The 21742-nt window shown below is 40.1% G+C and overlaps 1 protein-coding gene across 1 annotated transcript in view; it reads right to left on the minus strand.

Moving 5' to 3' along the window:
• Positions 1-21742, minus strand: part of DOCK4 (dedicator of cytokinesis 4) — a 418723-nt gene that overhangs the window by 97597 nt on the left and 299384 nt on the right. Inside the window, exons 18-23 of the mRNA XM_036897350.2 lie at positions 18166-18263; positions 17969-18052; positions 17700-17800; positions 15517-15598; positions 14322-14492; positions 9747-9939 (exon numbers count right to left, since the gene is read on the minus strand). Of these exons, the coding sequence (XP_036753245.2) occupies positions 9747-9939; positions 14322-14492; positions 15517-15598; positions 17700-17800; positions 17969-18052; positions 18166-18263 (729 nt within the window). The remainder of the gene's footprint in view (positions 1-9746; positions 9940-14321; positions 14493-15516; positions 15599-17699; positions 17801-17968; positions 18053-18165; positions 18264-21742) is intronic.

Consider the following 21742-nt stretch of genomic DNA (forward strand, 5'->3'; position numbering starts at 1 on the left):
TTTTATTTTTGTTTTTCTTTCTCTGAAAGCTTTCAGGATATTATTCCTGGTAATTCAAAATTTCATTATCATGTGTCTTGATTTGGATGATTAAATCTATAAACTCATGTCCTTCAGCTCTGGGAACTTGACTTCAAATATTTACAGGATTAATTCCTTCTCTCTTTTCTCTGTCCTCTCTCTGGATCATGGATGACATTCACATGAAGAATCTCTTAAACTACCATTTACTTTCCGCAAATACTTTTTCATCTTTCAGTTTTTTTGGCAATTTATTTTATTTTTTAAAATTTTTATTAAGTTATTATTGATATACACTCTTATGAAGGTTTCATGTGAAAAAGCAATGTCGTTACTACATTTATCCATATTATCAAGTCCCCACCCATATCCCAATGCAATCACTGTCCATCAGTGCAGTAAGATGCCACAGATTCACTGTTTGCCTTCTCGGTGCTACACTGTTTTCCCCGTGACCCCCCACACCACTTGTACTAAACATAATATCCCCCAATCCCCATCTCCCTCCCTCCCGACCCGCCCTCCCACACCCTTCCACTTTGGTAACCACTAGTCCCTTCTTGGAGTCTGTGAGTCTGCTGCTATTTTGTTCCTTCAGTTTTGGTTCGTTGTTATACTCCACAAATGAGGGAAATCATTTGGCACTTGTCTTTCTCTGCCTGGCTTATTTCACTGAGCATAATATCCTCCAGCTCCATCCATGTTGCTGCAAATGGTAGGATTTGTTTCTTTCTTACGGCTCAATAGTATTCCATTGTGTATATGTACCACATCTTCTTTATCCACTCACCTACTGATGGACACTTTGGTTGCTTCCAAATCTTAGCTATTGTAAATTGTGCTGCAATAAACACAGGGGTGCATATGACTTTTTGAATCTGAGAAGTCATATTCTTTGGGTAAATTCCAAGGAGGGGGATTCCCAGGTCAAATGATATTTCTATTTTTAGTTTTTTGAGGAACCTCCATATTGCTTTCCACAATGGTTGAACTAGCTTACATTCCTACCAGCAGTGTAGGAGGGTTCCCCTTTCTCTGCATCCTTGCCAGCATCTGTTGTTCTTAGTCTTTTCGATGCTGGTCATCCTTACTGTTGTGAGGTGATATCTCATTGTGGTTTTAATTTACATTTCCCTGATGATTAGTGATGTGGAGCATCTTTTCATGTGTCTGTTGGTCATCTGAATTTTTTCTTTGGAGAATTGTCTATTCATATCCTCTGCCCACTTTTTTAATCGGGTTATTTGCTTTTTGGGTGTTGAGGCATGTGAGTTCTTTATATATTTTGGATGTTAACCCCTTGTCAGATATGTCATTTACAAATATATGCTCCCATATTGTAGGATGCCTTTTTGCTCTGTGGATGGTGTCCTTTGCCGTACAGAAACTTTTTAGTTTGATGTAGTCCCATGTGTTCATTTTTGCTTTTGTTTCCCTTGCTCAAGGAAATGTGTTCAGGAAGAAGTTGCTCAAGCTTATATTCAGGAGATTTTTGCCTACATTGTCTTCTAAGAGTTTTATGGTTTCATGACTTACATTCAGGTCTTTGATCCAGTTTGAGTTTACTTTTGTGTATGGGGTTAAACAATAATCCATTTTCATTCTCTTGCATGTAGCTGTCCAGTTTTGCCAACACCAGTTGTTGAAGAAGCTGTTATTCCCCCATTATGTCCATGGCTCCTTTATTGTATATTAATTGACCATATATGGTTCGGTTTATATCAGGGCTCTTTAGTCTGTTTCATTGGTCTATGGTTCTGTTCTTGTGCAGTACCAAATTGTCTTTATTACTGTGGCTTTGTAGTAGAGCTTGAAGTTGGGGAGCATTTTTGTGGTGTCTTTGCCTGGTTTTGGTATTAGAGTGATGCTGGCCTCATAGAATGAGTTTGGAAGTATTATTCCCTCTTCTTCTACTCTTTGGAAAACTTTAAGGAGTATGGGTCTTCACTAAATGTTTGATAAAATTCAGCGGTGAAGCCATCTGGTCCAGGTATTTTGTTCTTAGGTAGTTTTTTGATTACCAATTCAATTTCGTTGCTGGTAATTGGTCAGTTCAGATTTTCTGTTTCTTTCTGGGTCAGCCTTGAAAGGTTGTATTTTTCTAGAAATTTGTCCATTTCTTCTAGGTTATCCAGTTTGTTAGCATATAATTTTCATAGTATTCTCCAATAATTGTTTGTATTTCTGTGATGTCTGTAGTGATTTTTCCTTTCTCATTTCTGATTCTGTTTATGTGTGTAGACTCTCTTTTTTCCTTGATAAGTCTGGCTAGTGGTTTATCTGTTTTGTTTATTTTCTCGAAGAACCAGCTCTTGCTTTCATTGTTTCTTTCAATTATTTTATTCTTCTTGATTTTACTTATTTCTACTCTAATCTCTATTATGTCCCTCCTTCTACTGACTTTGGGCCTCATTTGTTCTTCTTTTTCTAGTTTCATTAATTGTGAGTTTAGAGTGTTCATATGGGATTGTTCTTCTTTTCCTGAGGTAGGCCTGTATTGCAATATACTTTCCTCTTAGCACAGCCTTCACTGCGTCCCACAGATTCTGTGGTGTTGAATTATTGTTGTCATTTGTCTCCATATATTGCTTGATCTCTGTTTTTATTTGGTCATTGATCCATTGGTTATTTAGGAGCATGTTGTGAAGCCTCCATGTGTTTGTGGGATTTTTCATTTTGTTCATTTAATTTATTTCTAGTTTCAGACCTTTGTGGTCTGAGAAACTGGTTCGTACAATTTCAATCTTTTTTAATTTACTGAGGCTCTTTTTGTGGCCTTGTATATGATCTATTCTTGAAAATGTTCCATGTGCACTTGAGCAGAATGTGTATTCTGCTGCTTTTGGGTGTAGAGTTCTGTAGATGTCTGTTAGGTCCACCTGTTCTAATGTGTTGTTCAGTGACTCTGTCTCCTTACTTATTTCGGTATGGTTGATCTGTCCTTCAGAGTGAGTGGAGTGTTGGAGTCTCCTAGAATGAATGCATTGCATTCTATTTCCCTTTTTAATTCTGTTACTATTTGTTTCACATATGTAGGTGTTCCTGTGTTAGGCGCATAGATATTTATAATGGTTATATCTTCTTGTTGGATTGACTCCTTAATCATTATGCAATATCCTTCTTTGTCTCTTGTGACTTTCTTTGTTTTGAAGTCTATTTTGTCTGATACAAGTACTGCAACTCCTGCTTTTTTCTCCCTATTAGTTGCATGAAATATCTGTTTCCATCCCTACACTTTTAGTCTGTGTATGTCTTTGGGTTTAAACTGAGTCTTTTGTAGGCAGCATATACATGGGTCTTGTTTTTTTATCCATTCAGTGACTCTGTGTCTTTTGATTGGTGCATTCAGTCCATTTACATTTAGGGTGATTATCAATAGATATGTACTTACTGCCATTGCAGGCTTTAGGTTCATGGTTACCAAGGGTTCAAGGTTAACTTCCTTACTATCTAAGAGTCTAACATAACTCACTTAATATGCTATTACAAACACAATCGAAAGGTTTTTTTTCTCTTTTGTCTTCCTCCTCCATTGTTTATATATTAGGTATCATATTCTGTACTCTTTGTCTATCCCTTGATTGACTTTGGGGATAGTTAATTTAATTTTGCATTTGCTTAGTAATTAGCTGTTCTACTTTACTGTTGTTTTACTAGCTCTGGTGACAGCTATTATACCTTAGGAACATGTCCATCTATAGCAGTCCCTCCAAAATACACTAGATTAGAGACGGTTTGTGGAAGGTAAATTCTCTCAGCTTTTGCTTATCTGGAAATTGTTTAATCCCTCCTTCAAATTTAAATGATAATCTTGCTGGCTAGAGTGTTCTTGGTTCGAGGCCCTTCTGCTTCATTGCATTAAATACACCATGCCACTCCCTTCTGGCCTGTAAGGTTTCTGCTGAGAAGTCTGATGATATCCTGATGGACTTTCCTTTCATGTGATCTTATTTCTCTCTCTGGCTGTTTTTAATAGTCTGTCCTTATCCTTGATCTCTGCCATTTTAATTACTATATGTCTTGTTGGTGTCTTCCTTGGGTCCCTTGTGTTGAGAGATCTGGGCACCTCCATGGCCTAAGAGACTATCTCCTTCCCCAGATTAGGGAAGTTTCCAGCAAATATCTCCTCAAAGACACTTTCTATCCCTTTTTCTCTCTTCTTCTTCTTCTGGTACCACTATAGTATGAATATTGTTCCATTTGGATTGGTCAAACAGTTATCTCAATATTCCTTTGTTCTTACAGATCCTTTTTCCTCTCTGTGCCTCAGCTTCTTTGTATTCCTCTTCTCTAGTTTCTATTTCATTTATTATCTCCTCCACCATATCTAATCTGGTTTTAATCCCCTACATTGTGCTCTTCAACGATTGGATCTCCAACCGGAATTCATTCCTGAGTTCTTGAATATTTTTCTATACCTCCATGAGCATGTTAATTATTTTTATATTGAAATCCCTTTCAGGAAGATTCATGAGGTTGATTTCATTTGAATCTTTCTCAGGTGTTGTATTCATAGTTTTACTTTGTACCAGGTTTCTTTGGCATTTCATATTTGTATATGGCACCCTCTAGTGTCCAGAAGCTCTACTCTCTGGAGCTGCTCATCCCCTGAAGCAATGTCAGGGGTCTCAGGGGAGCAGTATTGGTGCCTGAAGGGAGAAAAGAGCTGTTTCCTGCTACCCGGATGCAATGCCTGCCTCTACAGCTAGAACCAGTGGATTGAGCACACAGGTATAAGCCTCTATGCTTTGCATTTGTAGTTGCTGTAGACAGAGCCTCCCTCTGGCTGGCCTAACACCAGGGTAGGGTCTGCCAGTTTGTGAGTCAGGTGGGGCTGGCCAGGAAAAGGCACAGTAGGCTGCATATCACGGAGGGGGTTCTTCAAGCTGTGTAGCCAGCCATGGAGCTTGAGCACCTGAAGATCGAGAAAGTTCCCAACCTGTTGGGCAGAGTTCACCCAGACAATTTTATCTACCTGTCCTTTCTCCTGAGCAGTAAGCTCTGTGCAATCCTTGCCCCTTTAGAAGCCCTCTTGCTGTTAGGAATTCTCTCAGACTGCCCACCTTTCTTTTGTCCCAGAGCAAGTTGCATACCTATGACACTGGCCTTGGAAGTGGGAAGAGCTCTTGAAGATGAAATATATGATAACATAAATAAATTGCCAGACTCTAAAGAGGATGAAAGATAGCAGTGTGAGAGGTGAGGCAGAGGCTTCCTCCTAAAACCACATATAATATGAAAATATAATTAATGGATTCCTGCTTTCCACAAGTGGCTAGAATCTCAGTTTCTCCAGGTATTCTGCCTGTCTTAGCTTTCCAACCCCCTAATCATGAGAGTACCATGAAAGCACCATGAAATGTAGGTTTGTGCTCCCATAGCAGATCTCTGGAGTTAGGTATTCAGCAGTCCCAGGCCTCTACTCCCTCCCCACTCCATTTTTCTTCCTCCCGCTAGTGAGCTGGGGTGGGGGAATGGCTTCGGTTCCACTGGGCCACAGTTTTGGTACGTTACCTTGTTCCCTGAGGTTTATTTTTTTCTCCAGGTGTATGCAGTCTTGAGCAGCCCTCTTTCCAGTTGGTCTTTCAGGATTAGTCATATTAATTATATTTTCATATTATATGTGGTTTTAGGAGGAAGCCTCTGCCTCACCTCTCACACTGTTATCTTTCATCATTAAAAATCTTGCTAAAGATTTTTAAAAAAAACAATTTTCATATTTCTAGCACCCCTAATCTTCATAGATACCTGGTATTTGCAATTCTTCATCCTTTATGAAACAGCCCTGAGTCACCCATAGTTCTGTGGTAGGAACTAGTTTCTTCTTTGGCTCTACCCCAATTCCACAGAAGGCTGGATTTCAGACTTCTCCTGTCTGTTGCCAGTTGCTATTCATCTTTGTAAAAACTGTTGATATTTCTACTGTGTTGTCATCTCCTCTCCCATTCTGAACTTTTCAGATTATACATTTTTTAAAAATTCCTTTACTGATCATAGATACACAAATCCTTTTCAAAACTAGCACATCAAGTCCAGCAATATCTAAAATATGTATTAGTTTATGACCAGCTAAGGTTTATCCTAAAAGCAAGGCTTGTTTAAACATCTGGAAATCATATCTGTGTACTTTCATCAGGAAAGAAAGATAAATACAGTCAATTCTTGTTATTCATGGTAGTTAAGTTCTAACAAGTAGCTGAGAACAATGGAACAGTGAATAACCAATCATTTCTGCTACAGGGAACATACACACACCTGGTACACACCTCACACAGATTACAGTCTTACATCCTAAGAATAATTCATCCAGGTTGATTCTGTTTTTATTTTACAAAAGAGAAATTGAAGTTCAGAAGTGTGAAGTGACTTGCCTGAGGCCATGTCACTAATGGGGGCCAGTGTTGGGAGTCAAACCCTGGAGCTGGAGCTCCTTGCAGTGCACTGCCCCCTACTGCCTCCTCCCTCTGCTCATCTCTGTATGACAGTGAAAACAAAGTAGTGCATTACCAGGACTGACCTCAGCTAGGAATGTGTGTGTTCGGCAACTCAAATTTTTGGCTGCTCTGTGCATGTCCACAAACGAATGTCAAAGAGTCACAGTATTGACTTTGAGGTTACAAATAAACTTTAGTAAGTGAATCCACAAATAATGAACTTTGACTATACATGTGCCAATCCTCCATTAACTGGAAGTCTTATATTTATCTCTATATTGTCATTAAATAAGGATTCAAAACAATAACTTGATAAGTAATCTAAAAATTGATTTGTGCAGTACATATTTCAATCTTAAGAAAAAGTAACAATAAGTATGCTTATTGTCTTCTTTTTCAACAGTATGTCATGAGCATAAACTTATCACCCATTGCATGCCCATAATGAACATACTATTCATTCATGTGCCCACTTATAAAATGCCCTATCCTCTTTCCCTGCTCTACTTGGTTTTCTAAAAGATGATATCTGTACAATTCAGACAGATTTTTCTTGGTTTATAAAAAATCTGTTTCTTATAAATAGTTTGCATAAATTATAATTCCACTTGACTCTCTCAAGAAAAAATGGATAAGCTAAAGAAGTTTATACCTATTAAAGAAGTTGAATTTGTAGCTAAGAACCTTCCCACAAGGAAAATTCTAGACCCAGAGGCTTCTGTGAATTCTATGAAGCATTTACAAAAGAAATTATATCAAGTCTACACAAATCCTCCAGATAATAAAGCAAACAGGAATACAACTAACTCATTTTCTGAGGCCAGCATTACTCATACCAAATTGGCTGAAGACATTACAAGACAAGAAAACTACAGAGTGATTGATGTCTCATGATATAGAGGCAAAACTCCTTGTACAATTTTAGCAAAATGTATTATCATCTATCACGTATGTGTGTATATATGTAACAGTATTATCAAATAGGGTTTATTCTGAGAATGCGAAGTTTATCTAACATTTGAAAATCAATTAATGTAATTCACCATATTAGCAGTATACATGGGAAAAAGTGCAAAATTCAGCATCCATTCATGATAAAAACTGTCAGGAAACTAAGAACAGAAGGTAATTTCTTCAAATTGATAAAGGGCATTAATGAAATGCCTACCTTTAGCTAACATAATAGTGAAAGATTGAATGCTTTCTCCTTAAGATCAAAAATAAGGCAAAGATGATCAATTTCACCAACTCGGCATGTAAAGGATTCCCAGCCAGCGCAATAAGGTACATCCATATGAAAATAATGTATGGTTCTGAATCCTAATAGAATCATGACGAATACAAACAAAGTATTTGCAAGAGTGAAAGTGCTTTTATCAGTATTTGCTTAATCTCTTGTCCTGTCTTCTTGATTTCTTTCAGGATTGAGGTTTGGAATCTCATATTTCTTTTAATGCCTGCCACCAGTTTACCAATGCAAGGAGGTCTGGCCGTAAGTTTACCACCAAAACAAACAACATAAGGCACAGGCATTCTTCATTTTATGAAAACCAACACAGAATATTAAAATCCAAACTTGGGAAATAATTCACTGCAGGCTTCCTTTAAACAGTAAACCTGACCAGGGAACTTAAATACTTATTTATACATCAATTACTTGACAGAAAGAACCAAGAGAAAGAAACTAAAAGCTTACACAACAGAAACGCTGCCTAGTAATGCTTAATTAGAAAGGAAGATAAAGCTTATCTGGTATGTTCCTGCAGCCCATGGGATTTGATTTTTAAAAATTCAATTTGCAACCAACTGTTAAGATTATATCTACTACAAAAAAAAAATAAGTAAGGTAGACAAATAATTCATGTGTGGTATGTATAAGAAGAAATATGACTAGCCTCCAGATTTGCTTTTTCTCCATTACTAGGACAATGTCAGCCAATGCAAATGATAGAATCAGCGAGTAAATGCCAAATAAGCTGACTGGTTAAAATGCTAATTCTTACCTTTAAAAGAAAACACCTGGACTCATCAAGAAGGACCAAAACAAAAAGAAAACCCACAGTTGAACAAACACTAACTTTCCATACACTTAACAACAGCAGCTTCTGTCCTTGAAGGGGTCAATACACTCATACTCCATATCTCAAAGCTCACTGTATTGTGTATCTGTTGAGTGCATAAAAGTAAAGCCCATTTACTTTTTGTTTTGCCTGTACACACTTGAGCAGATAAAGTCAGCTCCAATTAGTAATTCCAGTGGGTGTGGGGTTAGGACAGAGGAGAGATGTGCTGTGCTGGTTGAAAAAATAATGAGATACATTTTTACAGCTATGTAATAAAGGCATAGAAAATAGAAAAGGGAATCCCTTATTGTGGGAATTTCTCTGAAGGAAGTGAATACACACATTCTATAATGATGAATTTCTGAATAAAAGACTTATAGCAATTACCTGATATTCTTAAGATTTGTTTATATTTACTCATGCTCTATTCTTGTCTGCATGTTTAAAATGTTTACAATAAAATAATGTAAAAAAAAGGTTTGTTTACTATATTTGAAACTATCTTTTATTAAATCCCCTTCCCTCTTGCTTTTTTCTAGTTTTTCTGGAAATAAATAATACAGTATCAACTTCATTCATGTGGAAAGACAATTCTCAATAGAATCCAGTTTAAAAGTTGACTTGGTGATACTGATAGAAATCTCCTCGAATAAACTTTAAAATTAGGTTGATACTGTATTATTTATTTCCAGAAAAACTAGAAAAAAGTAAGAGAGAAGGGGATTTAATAAAAGATATTATGACAAAATCAATTTAGTAAGTAGTCACTTGCTATTAGGATAAAATAAAAAAACAGTAATATGTCAAAACTTTCACCCAATACCAGGACATGAATTGATGGAAAACCCTTACAAAAAAAGTGGCAAACAAATAAAGATCATAACAAGCCCCTATATTACTAAGAGAAACTGTTAAATTTTGTTGAACATTAAAAAAAAGAATTCTGCAAAACTGTAACAAGAAGAAAGCATGCCTTATACCACAACTAGCTGGGGTTAGAATTAAAAAATTAATCATTAGGGATTTCATTCTTTCTAGAAATAGTTTTAATAGCCATACTTTTGTATTTGGCTACTCAATAGATTTATTCTACCATCCTAATACACAGTATTTTGAGAAAGTAATTTTCAGTTTCCTTGTTTCAATTGCTTCTGTTGAGCTCTGACTACCACAGGTAAGTAATGGCTTTCTAGAGGCCCTACTTCATCCAGGAGACTCGCCCCCCTACCTGGGTTAGTATAAAGCTGGCTTTCCACGGTTTTGCCAATGCACTGAAGTTTCACAGCCTGCAGGGAGTCGTCCACATGCACGATGGTCGGCAGACTGCCCAGGGTGTCCTGTACCAAGTTGGCCACTTCACGAACATCAAAGAGCTTCAACAGCTCTGAGTACACGGCTGGGAAAGAGCTCAGAAACACAGCCTTAAAAAGAAGACATTTAAATCAACTCCCAGATATGTCCTGAGAAATTTGCTGTAATATGTCATTGAGTTTAAGACTGGCAAATGTTTTTGAATGCTAGGAAAATGAATGTAAAATGTTTCTGATACCTAAAGTTAAAAAAATTCAGCAAAATAGGACAATTTCCTGAAATGTGTAAAGGTGCAACATAATAAAAATTGGAACATTCTGGAAAATCATTGACATTAGCAAAATGATTGGCAAAAAAAATCCCATAGAATTAGCCAAATGCAGCATGATTAAATGGAAAGAATGTTCAACCTAAGACCCGGCATGTAGTCACTTGTATTTCATTTCTTTTTGGAGAAACTTTTCTGAAGTGCTCATTTAAATCTCATTTACCTTTAAGAAACCAGATACATTCATTTCTTTAAGCAGTCAATATATGATTAAAGAAAAAAATAAGGCAGGGCATCAGAAGAGTTAGATGATATGTAGTCTTAGCTCTGCTTCTGATCAACTCTGTGACCTCGGGCAAGTTATTTCAGCTCCTCAGGTTTTAATTTTATTACATGTAAAATAAAAAGAACCGCATCTTAGGTTGCTTCAAGATTTATTGTAAACCCAGAACTCTGTGTACTGATGAAAACCAATATTCTTTAAATAAAGAAACCCCATCACCATTTTTTTAAGAGGAAAAAAAAGATGCTAATACCAAATCCTAAGGACCATACTTAAAAAAATGAGCTACAATGGCACATCAACAAAAAGTTCAGTCTTTTAAAATTCTTCCAAAGGAGGTCTCTGAAAGAAAGAGCCAGACCAGCCTTAACTCCACCTAGTAGGGGAAGGAGGTACACGTTTCTTACATGCTGAGATTCTAGTATTAGCTGGCTTACCAGTGAGAGCTGACACCAGCGGAAAGTAGGTAAGGTCTACATGGGCTGATGACTCAAACACCCAATCAAATTCAAATGTACGGATTTTGGTATTCATCTCTACAGCAGAAACAAAACAATCTAGAAGAGCCAAGACCTCTTTTAATGTCAGTCCCATCAAAATGCTTAAGGTGTTGCAGTCAACAGCTATGTTCTCTTTGACTCTTAAAAATTATAGATTTACTTGAATGCATTTAAAATTAATGACTTGGTATTCTCTGTTAAAGACTATATATAACCTTCATTTCACTCTCTGAAGAGCTGAGTAGTTAGAAAAATAAAATGTGCCCAGCTTTCTGATTTCTGAAAAGTCAACTACATTGATTTTCCTTAGGGATCCTTTAGTTTATCCATTGTTCTTCATTTTCATCTCTTTACTTCAAAAAAGTATTTGAATATGCCTATAGTGTAGATGTATATATTAAAAAGGATAAAGGAACAAGGCATTTGTGATAAGGGTAGAAAGGCAGTTGTACCCAGGTATCTGAGCTAAGGATTTTTACTGTGAAGTGAAGAGAAAAATAATTTTGTTTTGACCATCCTGATAGCCATGAGGAATAGAGATAATTATTAGGAATTTGATGAAGGGTCTTGGGCCTCAACTCTTCTGTCATTCCACTTCTTCTCTTGGGGTTCCTAGGGGTAGGGATCTGTCCAAGGAATGGGAAACCAAGAACCATGCATGCTTCAACAGCTGAGTTTAGCTGGCAGTCCCGCCCAGGGAAGGGTTCCCAAAGCCACAGACATTAGCAAGCTGGGCTTAGGCCAGGAGGACTAAATGGGCAGCCTACAAGGATCAGGATGGCCAACCAGGATGGCCAGGTCTGTGGGGCAGCCGTCCACTGACCCAACATGAGTGGTTACGGGGATAGCTGCCCTGCCTCCAGGGGAAACTGCCCTGAGTTGTAGCCCACAGGCAAAAAAAAAAAAAGCAAAATGGAGCAAGGAAATTAGGTTTTTGCCTTAAGGCAACCTAATAATAAAACTGGACCAATGGATATCCCTGGCTCTGGATGTGGTAAGCAGAATTCTAAGATGACCCCCAAGACCCCCATGCATTGCTGCTGTTGCCATGATTATGTTATATTAAACAACAAAAGGAACTGTGTAGTTATAATGAAGGTTGCTAAAGAGTTGATCTTAAAATATGGAAATCATCCACATGGACCTGACCTAATCACATGAGCTTTTAAAACAAAAGTTTTCTGTAGCTGGGAGGGGGGGAAGTCAGGTTTGCAGCATGAGAAGGATTTGACCTGCGGTTGCTGGTTCTGAGGTGAGGGGGGCTACATGCCAAGGAATGTGAATGGCCTTCAAGGCTGAGTCCCCTTCTCCTCTTGGTAACTTTCACTGCTGGCCAGCAAGGAAATTTCAGTCTTACAAGCATAAGAAAACTAATTTCTGTGAAATCTGAAAGATTCTGAAAGTGAATTCCTCCTTGGAGCCCCCAGATAAGCCATGAAAGCCAACTCTTTGGTTTTGGCTCTAGGGGACCCTAAGCAAAAAGTCCACCCAAGCCTTCTGACCTATGGAAGTGTGAGCTAATATATGGGTATTCTTTACAACCCACATGTACATGGTCATTCATTACACAGCAGTAGAAAAGCAATCAGATTGGTGCACCTTCTTTAAAAGAGACAGCCATGAAGGTGTGGGGTATAAAGGGAGCCTGAAATGGAAAGAAGTGTATAGTACTCCCCTTCTAAAATACAGAGGGATAAGGTCCTCAGTGCTTAATAGAGAAAATGAATCACTTCAGCATTTTATATGAATTTTCTTTTAGCATCAAACTAAAACATAATTGTCATACCAAAATTTACAAGTATGGGATACTCTCAAAATAGTAGAGAATGATTTCAGTAGAGTTTATGAAGATATTCAGAAACTTTATGTGAACATTTTATGTATTATCTCTTGATAAAGAGCAAAGGGCAAAAAAAGAAAAATCAGATATGATTCTTTGAAAGTGATAATTTGTTTCATTATCTTGACTGAAGAACAGAACTTACAGAGAATCAAGCACAGCAGAATCAGTATTTTAAACAGATACCAAGGACACCTGCTCTCTACCGTGGCTCTATCATGGGGGTCCAAGATGTCTCAGGGCACCTACTAGGAATCAGTGGAAACATAACCAAGGTAAAAGACTATTTGTCTAGCCTTAAAGAAAGAACATATCTCTTGATTCCCAAGGAAGGCATCTTACTGAGAAACCATGACTTGAGGTTACTCCTTTAAGAGTAAGAGCATATTTTCAGGTGTGAAATAGGTAAGCTTTAGCCCCACAACTGGTAAAGTTAAGTTTAAAAAGGAAAATCTCAAATTGAAACCTCAAATTTCCAATGACTTTTGTAGAAGAAGTCAACTTCTGAGAACTCTGATCTAAAGAAATACATGGATGATCCTTTTCAAATATCAACTGCTGAAAATACGGTTTGGCTAGTAGGCAATTTGACACTGAGGTCTCTGGCAAGTTCCTGAAGGGCCATGACTTTACCATTGACAACAGAGGCTGGAATGACACTGAAAGAGCCTGAATGGTATTCCTGCCAGATGGAAGACTGGTCTGCTTCTACAGAGACAAGAGTCACAAAACAACCCCAAACAGTCAGGAAAAGCACGGCGCTATTATTGGAGGGCTGGTACATTTGTGGGGTTTTGCCATTATGTATAATGCCTTCTAAACAACAATACTCTGAGGCATCTAGTTCTGTCTTTTAATCTCCCATTTTATGTCCCAACTGTCAATGATTATAAATCGCTAGTCCCCAGGAGGTGGAAGCAAAGAGGCTGCTACTCCATCTGACAGGTTTTTAGCTAAGTTATTAGAAGTAAATGTAAGAAGGACTAAGAAAATGTAGAGACAGATAGAATTCTCTTTTGGAACATGTTCAAGGCCATGGTATTGGGGAAGTGGATGGGTCCTGTTGTCAAACAAAACATGTGGAGCTACTCCAGGTAACAGCATTTGGCAACCAGTGCTCAGCACTGGTCACGTAAGATCAGCCCCGGAACGATCAGGGTCAAGTTAAATGAAACGCAACAACATGCAGTTTAGCCAAGTCCAATATAATGAGTCTCAAGCTGACAGATCGAAATGCAGGGCAAGACTGGGGAAAAACGACTGCAACAGATTGGCCCCAGTGAACTTCCTTCCCGGAGGTCGGTGGTGACAGTGTGTTTAATCATCTGCATGCGTTCTGCTAACTGGAATCGAGGCTGATGCAAACCAATAGGCTCTCCATTCAGACTGAGAACTGTCTGGGGAAAGGCAACCCAACTTCTGCTCTGCTGGCACTTGGAAGCTGGGGGGCTTTTTAAAGTCTATTCAAAGTCAGTAAAGCTATAACTATAAACAGAGCCATGGATTCCTCACGGTGAGAACATTCATGTATGCTGCTATGTAAAAGGAAGCAAACTGGACTCATTTTTCTTCTATTCAGTAGAGATGAAAAAGAAAATTACCTGTGATTGAGATAACGCTCCAGACCCTTTGCTCTCTTGTGAAAGAAAGAAACGGACTGACATGAGGAGCTCCTGAATGCAGCAACGGAACTCCTCTTCATTTTGTCCACCAGTCGCAAGGGAAAACAGCCTTCGAGACTGAACTATATACTTAAAAATATATTCTTGTGCCTTAAAACAAGATTTTTAAAAAGTTAGTTTCAAGAGCATTTATTTAACAGACTCAGCATAAAAATGGTGGCACAACATTAGACTTGTAAATTACTGATCTAAACACTACGACCTCATGAGATTTTTGAACAGTATTTATTTGTAGGAGCCAAGCCATTTTTCTCTGATGCCTAATGAGAGAAAACATACAAACATTTAAAAAATTTTATGTAATTCTCAGAAGTATGAACATTAAATATTTTTGATCCTCAGATGGTTTTAAACATGGTTAACAGAACAGTCTGTTTTTCAAAAATCTTTTTGCTTTGCTTGTAGGTCCTCTCGCCATTTAGCATTTCACCTTCAATCAGACCAAAATGACAAATTTCTAATTAGCAAAATGCTTTTTTTAAAAAAGTACACCTGTCTACTTTTATCTACTGACCTCAAACAGGGTGGTACTCAACAACGGGAATCAGAAAACCACGAGGGCAGTGACTGGACAAACTCTTTAAGAATCTGTATTCTTTAGGAACATGCTTGCAAATAAGGTATTAGCATGCACCTGTGCACAGAGCACGAAGGGCCCAGAGATATGGGCAATGTTAAACCATGAGACATAGTAAAGTCTCAGCTTTCTTCATGGTGATCCCTGCTACGCCACCCATTTCTCTCTGAAAATTTAAGACATATGGTTCTGAGATGGCCTCTGTCAGGTAGACAGAAGCAGGCACCAGGGACATCTGCGCTTAAATGCCCATCTGTACGCTTCCTTCATGAACCCCACCTCCTACCAGCCCTAGACTTCACTTCGAGTGTCCCAGAGACCAGAGGAGTAAGGATTCAATCCCAAGCAGGTTCCAGGGTGCAAGCTCAGTGAAGTCCCTTTCAGATTTCATCAGCTCTGGAGCAGACTAAACTGAAGCTCCTTGACCTGGAACGTCAGTGATGCATCACCACCAACTGCCGTCTGTGTACAGGAATCCAGGTAGCTGAGGAAACAGCTCTGTTAGATGACACTGTGGCGCGGACGGTGCGCCCTCACCTTCAGCACCTCCTGGATGTGCTCCTGCCGCTCCGCTTCTGTTATCCTGTCCACATACCACTTGAGAACTTTGATGAGATCTCTAAAACACAGGGAGGAATGCGCAGAAGGTAGAATTGGCCTGATTCTCAGTTAAATGCCAACACATCAAAAGATTATTTTTATCATAAGGAGGCTTCTTTTCCCATCAGTTCTCACATTTTTCTGTCAGGCCGCTACAATAAAATAATTTTACAAAGACTGCACGTCAACATCACTACCCCTCTTTGAAGCTGAAGAGAGAAACACTTCCTTCCATTGAGATTCCCCTCAGTCTGGTCATATTCTATCAACCCTGCTGTTTCTGGCAATGCTTCCAAATGGGTGCACACAAATATCGGAGAAAAGGACTCTGGCCAAGGAAGTGCTTGGAGATATGACTGTCATGGGCAGTCTTGGGCAACTGCTAATTGGGATTTTTTCTCCTAGTAACCACATGAACAGCTGGGTGAAATAATTCAGCTGGAGGCAAAAGGAGGTGTGGGGAGGGACGAACCCAACACTTCCTCACTTCAAATCACACTCACATGGATTCAGCAAGCCAATTCTCTGACCTGTGGGAAGTACAAGGCTTACCATCAGAGTGTGCCTTAATAGGAGCATTTCCAGAAGAGCCAAGATATATATATATATATTTTTTTTAAGAAACAAAAAATTGAGTAAAAAAAAAAACCCTAACAGTTCTCATGATTGCAGTCTGCTATCTTTGACTTTGGTCAGTTCTTGGTTCCTAGGAAACTGAGCAGTTTCTCTAAATGCTCCTCTCCTCTCTCAGTCAGGGAAGAATACATGGAGGTGCCCGTAGTGGATGCTGCCAGAAATGCTACTTCAGAGACAGTACGTCAGTGAGGTTTTGACCACCCACAGCCCAAGAACTTTAAGCCCAAGGCCTTATTTGTCTTGTTAGGACTGATTATCTGCTTTCCTCGCCAACCTGAAGAGTTGGAAATTACTCCCTTGTTCTTTAGCTTCAGTGACAATTTCTGTTGGAAGTGGTGACCTCTCATACTAGGGCCCAGACTGCCCCTCTGAGCGGCAGAGCAAGGCCAACATCTCAAACTACCCCTGTTGTTCCCTTTCACCCTCTGCAAAAATCATGTGACAGAGGGTCAAGTCTTGCAAAAATAACTCCATTCATTTAAAGGTTGGAGGCAGAAATCTAACATGCCATGATAAGAAATACCAAGGTAACAGGGCCAAATGCTTATTTGATTACCTACTATCTTCATACATCCCACAGATGTGGGGAAAGAGACAAAATTCTGGTTCCATGCTCTTTTACCACACCTCTGGGAATACATGGTTGTGCCTGTACATGCACGCCTATGGATGCTTAAGATATAAGGCAAAATGTGCGCAGAATAGCCATGACAGTATTGGAGAGGAGAGAGGACACTGGGGCACACCACGGCTGTTACTCAAGCAGGGCCAATGACAGAGAAGGTGCTTGGCACAGGACAGAGAGAAGTGGCTGCCTTCCGGTGAGCCAAGCTACATGGAGGCAGGTACTGGCTGAAGCATGTCATTATTCATTCACTTTACATAATTTGAGGTAATAGGACAGGATGAGCAGTTAAAATGGCAGCTAATATCAAAGGATAGCATCTCGTGGCTGAACTGCTTATAGCCAGGGACCAGGCCTTCACATTAATCAGCACAAAGGAGGGTGCCTGGCATGCAGCAGGCACTCAGTAAACAGGACCAGAGGAATGGATGAATGGATAAATGGATGAATGAATGAATGAACCGTTTTTTAACAAGGTATGACGGCAAAGGCTGTTTTCCCTGACACCAAAAATCTTCCAGGAGTGTGCTGATTAAATGAGGCTCTTGGCAGCCAAGGTGAAATAACCAGACATTTTAGACCAAAGAATAGCAAGTGAAATAGAGACAAGAAGAAAACACTTTATATTTTAGGTTTCAGGAAGTCTCCCCCCCAACCCTTTTTTTTGTCTTTATTCAAAGTAAGTTCTAGCCATTAAAAGAAGGTGTGTGAGAAAGGAAGATACTGTCTTAAGAGACACTTCAGTTGTTTTGCTTCATTTCTTCCTACACTGCCTTTTAAATTTCCTATATTGCTGGTTCTGCTTAGAAGAGCTCGAAAGGAACTGCTTCTAAACCAATTATAAGATAAAAGACCCTACCTGTGTGCCAGTGCTCCAGCAAAATGACTCTCAATGTAAGTGTCCATTACAGGTTTAAAATGATGAAATTTGCTATCTTGCAGCAAATTTATTATGTGAACCTAAAAAGAAAATTGGGCTTTATTAAACCAAATGCAAACCAAGGTTTTTTTAGTTCTTTTTAAGTGAACTCTTACGTTAACAAGCACACATTCCCCCAAACAGCCTTATGAAAGTCAAGATTCAGAGACAAAATTACTAAGATCTAATTAAAGTAAATTTAAACTTACCAAGGAATCAAACACTTTTGACCCATATTTTTGGGAATTTTCATCTAAAATTCCAAATAAGGTATCCAGTGTATCTTGTAGAAACTGTTAGATAAAGAAAAAAATTAATGAATAAATAAAATAATATCTAGCCCTCCCCTCCAAATGAGTCTTTATTCCATGAATTTCCAAAAGAGGGATAACAAAATAGCATATACCTTTACTATCTCTGAGCCATCGATTTCTTTTAATCTAGAGAGACAGCCTGTGATCTTGTCTGGGTGTGTTCTCCATTTCAAAAGATCAAGCATATCACCTTTCCAGACAGAAAAGGAAATTGCCTTTAGAGATAACAGTCTCTCACATAAAAGTGTTCCACTGGCAGAAGTTGAATTGTTAAACGTGCTGCCTACTCTTCCTGGTCATCCAAGATGCATGCTTCCCCAGACTGTGACGAGCCCTCTAATGGCATTCATTACAGTGTGTTCTAATTATTTTCCCCTCCCAATATGCTTGACTTACAAATGCCTACTCACCCCTCAGTTCTCAGATTAGCTACTGCTTCATTCAGGAAGTCTTACCTGAAATCTCTAGACTGAGCAACTATCCCCCACATGCTCCCACCTCACAGCAATACTTATTTTACTATTAACAGTTGTTTGTCTTTCCTCCCACTGGACTGTAAACTCCAAAGAACAAATCCATGCCAACCTTGGCCCTATTTATTCCCAGCACCCAGAACAGAGCAGGCAAACAGCAGGCACTTGGTAAGTATTTGTTGACTCATTTTCCACCTCCTGCCATTAAAATGGGAGTTTCTTGGGGATTGGGAACCTGCTTTATTTATATTTGTGCCCCAAGTACATAGTGGGCTGCCTAGCAACCAATTCCACTGGGCAATGAAGGTCTTCTTGACAATGTGACCCCAACCTGGCAGGACTAGATGGTCCCTGCACAATGATGGCATGTCCAGTCAATTCTCTGATCATCTAGTGAGCCCTTGGACTTGAGGGGGTCAGTTCCTGAATTCTATCGTCATTTCCACCCCAGATTCCAGGCAAGGGAAGGGCCCTCGCTCTTCAAGCTCCTTCCTAAACCGACAACACCTGGGCCTGGCATCTGCAGGGTCCTTCAAGGGCCCCTTCACCTGGTGAGGGAATATATTCTTCCCTTGTGCCTCCTGGGCAGAAGTTAGAAAAGCTGCTGACCATGGTGTCCAGCTTCAGTAGCCTCCAAAGGGAGCAGGGAGATGGTGGCATCTGGAGGCCAATGAATGCAGTAAGAAATGACACAGCTCATGTGTGCGGAAGTGCCTGAGGCAGGGAAGCCTGGCAGGGTGGCCTCCGTGCTCAGGGGGTGCTGAGAAACCAGAATGGCAAAGACAGAAGCCAGGAGGGATTTCCAGAATTAAGAGTAAAAAATCCACTTCAAAGCATTTGTTTCCAAAGAAACCCAAACGGGACTTACTCAGAGACAGAAAGACCAACATGGAAACAAACAAATTAAAAAAATACAAGAAACCAAAGAAGTAGTTAGGATGAGAAAGAAAATAATGATGCAATGAACAGAGATGACAAAAAGCTTGAATCATCTCAAGAGGAAAAAGAAGCAACATCCACCAAAGCCAGACTCCAGAGGAGACTCCACAAAGGACTTAAGAGTGAGAACTTCAGTACTAAATAGGAAGGTTCACCTATGCAAACAGGGATAAGAGGAGGAGGAGGATTTAGAATAAGAAAAATTAGGGCATTTCAAAACTACTCTTAAAAAAGAGATTTATATTTTCCTAACAGAAAAACCTGAAAATATTCAATATTCTTGTCTAACTCAGACATCCTGGAGGTGTGATTGAAACCCTTTCCAAAATGACTGGTTATTTATATTTAGAATATTAGAATTTCTGCACCGTGAGACCTACGGTGGCAGGACAGCTCTCTGCTGCCCTCCCGTCTGTTGGCTGATTCCTACTGCCTGCATCCAACTTCAGGAAGCCTCTCTGCCCTGGCCCCCTACTCTAATTCCCTGATGCGCTTCCCCCTACGTCCCACGCCACCTCCACTATGGCTCGCACTCCGTCTCTTTGCTCTCTGTCCCTGGCCCTGGGAGCCAGGCCATTGTGGGGCGCCCAGGGCAGGCCCAGGGTGCAGAGTGGAGAGTGAGCAGAGAAGGGAGGTGGCTCTGCTAGCCGAAGTGGCGTCACCACAGGCAGCAGTGGGGAACCTGGAAAGCAGATGACAGCGGTCCAGACAATAGGATCAGGTGGCCATCTTTCCGGCAAGAAGTCTGATGACTCTCTTAGAGACTGCTTATTATGGAACAAAAGGAAGAGTAAAGTAGTATGTCCTTTGGGACACAATTAGTTATGTAGGCAAAGTACAGAATTAAGTTAAAATTGTCATCTCTTAGGTCTCTATTTCAGCCACTTGAAGATATGTTAGTTGCAAATTAGGAGCTATGACTTAGTACAGAAAATATCAGTTGTATGAATTCCATTCAATAACACTTAGGTGGGAGGGAGCCAAGATGGCGGCGTGAGTAGAGCAGTGGAAATCTCCTCCCAAAACCACATATATCTAAGAAAATATAACAAAGACAACTCTTCCTAGAATAAAGACCAGAGGACACAGGTCAACATCCACACCACATACACACCTGCGAGAACCCAGTGTCTCGTAAAGGGGTTAAGATACAAGCCCCGGCCCCACGGGACCTGAGCGCCCGTCCCCCCAGCTCCCGGAGGGAGAAGAATAGGCAGAGCAGGAGGGACACGGAGCCCAGGACTGTTGAACACCCAGCCCAAGCCATCTGAGCCACAGCGCAGACACAGTGCATGCGCGGGGTCCCTGGATACTAGGGAAACAGGGCAGCAAGAACAGTGAGCGGGCACCGGAGGCCTGGCGAAGGAGGATGTAAGAAAAGCGAGCGGCCATTTTTTTTTTTTTTCTGTTTTGTTTTGATGAGCGCTTTTTGGAAGTCTTAAAGGGATAGGGACCCGAATACTAGGGAAACAGGGCACCAAGTCTGGTGAGCAGATGCCTGAGGCTGGCGCCGGAGAATAAAGAAAAACGAGCGGCAATTATTTATTTATTTATTTATTTTTTAAAATAAAAAAAAATTTTTTTTTTTTTTTGTGGTCGTTTTGTTTTGGTGGGTGCTTTTTGGAAGTCTTAAACGGGCAGGGCGGGACACTTAATCCAGAGGTAGGGAATCCAGGGATCTCTGGGCACCCTAAGCCCTGGGCTGCAGGGAGCAGGGAGGCCCATTACGGAGATAAATAGCCTCCCAGCCGCTCCTGCTCCAACGCGACTCCACCACTTTGTAGTAGCTGCCCGAGCCAGGCCACGCCCACAACAACAGCGGAGATAAACTCCATAGCAGCCGGGCAGGAAGCAGAAGCCCTGTCTGCGCGCAGCTACGCAGCACAAGCCACTAGAGGCCGCTGTTCTCCCAGGAGAGGAGGGCCACAAACCAACAAGAAGGGAAGTTCTTCCAGCCGTCACTCGTCCCAGCTCTGCAAACTATTCCTATCACCATGAAAAGGCAAAACTACAGGCAGACAAAGATCACAGAGACAACACCAGAGAAGAGACAGACCTAACCAGTCTTCCTGACAAAGAATTCAAAATAAAAATCATAAACATGCTGACAGAGATGCAGAGAAATACGCAAGAGATATGGGATGAAGTCCGGAGGGAGACCACAGATGCCAGAAAGGAGATTACAGAAATGAAACAAACTCTGGAAGGGTTTATAAGCAGAATGGACAGGATGCAAGGGGCCATTGATGCAACTGAA

Source organism: Manis pentadactyla, chromosome 7 (genome assembly GCF_030020395.1).
Source record: "Manis pentadactyla isolate mManPen7 chromosome 7, mManPen7.hap1, whole genome shotgun sequence".
NCBI classification, from domain to species: domain Eukaryota; kingdom Metazoa; phylum Chordata; class Mammalia; order Pholidota; family Manidae; genus Manis; species Manis pentadactyla.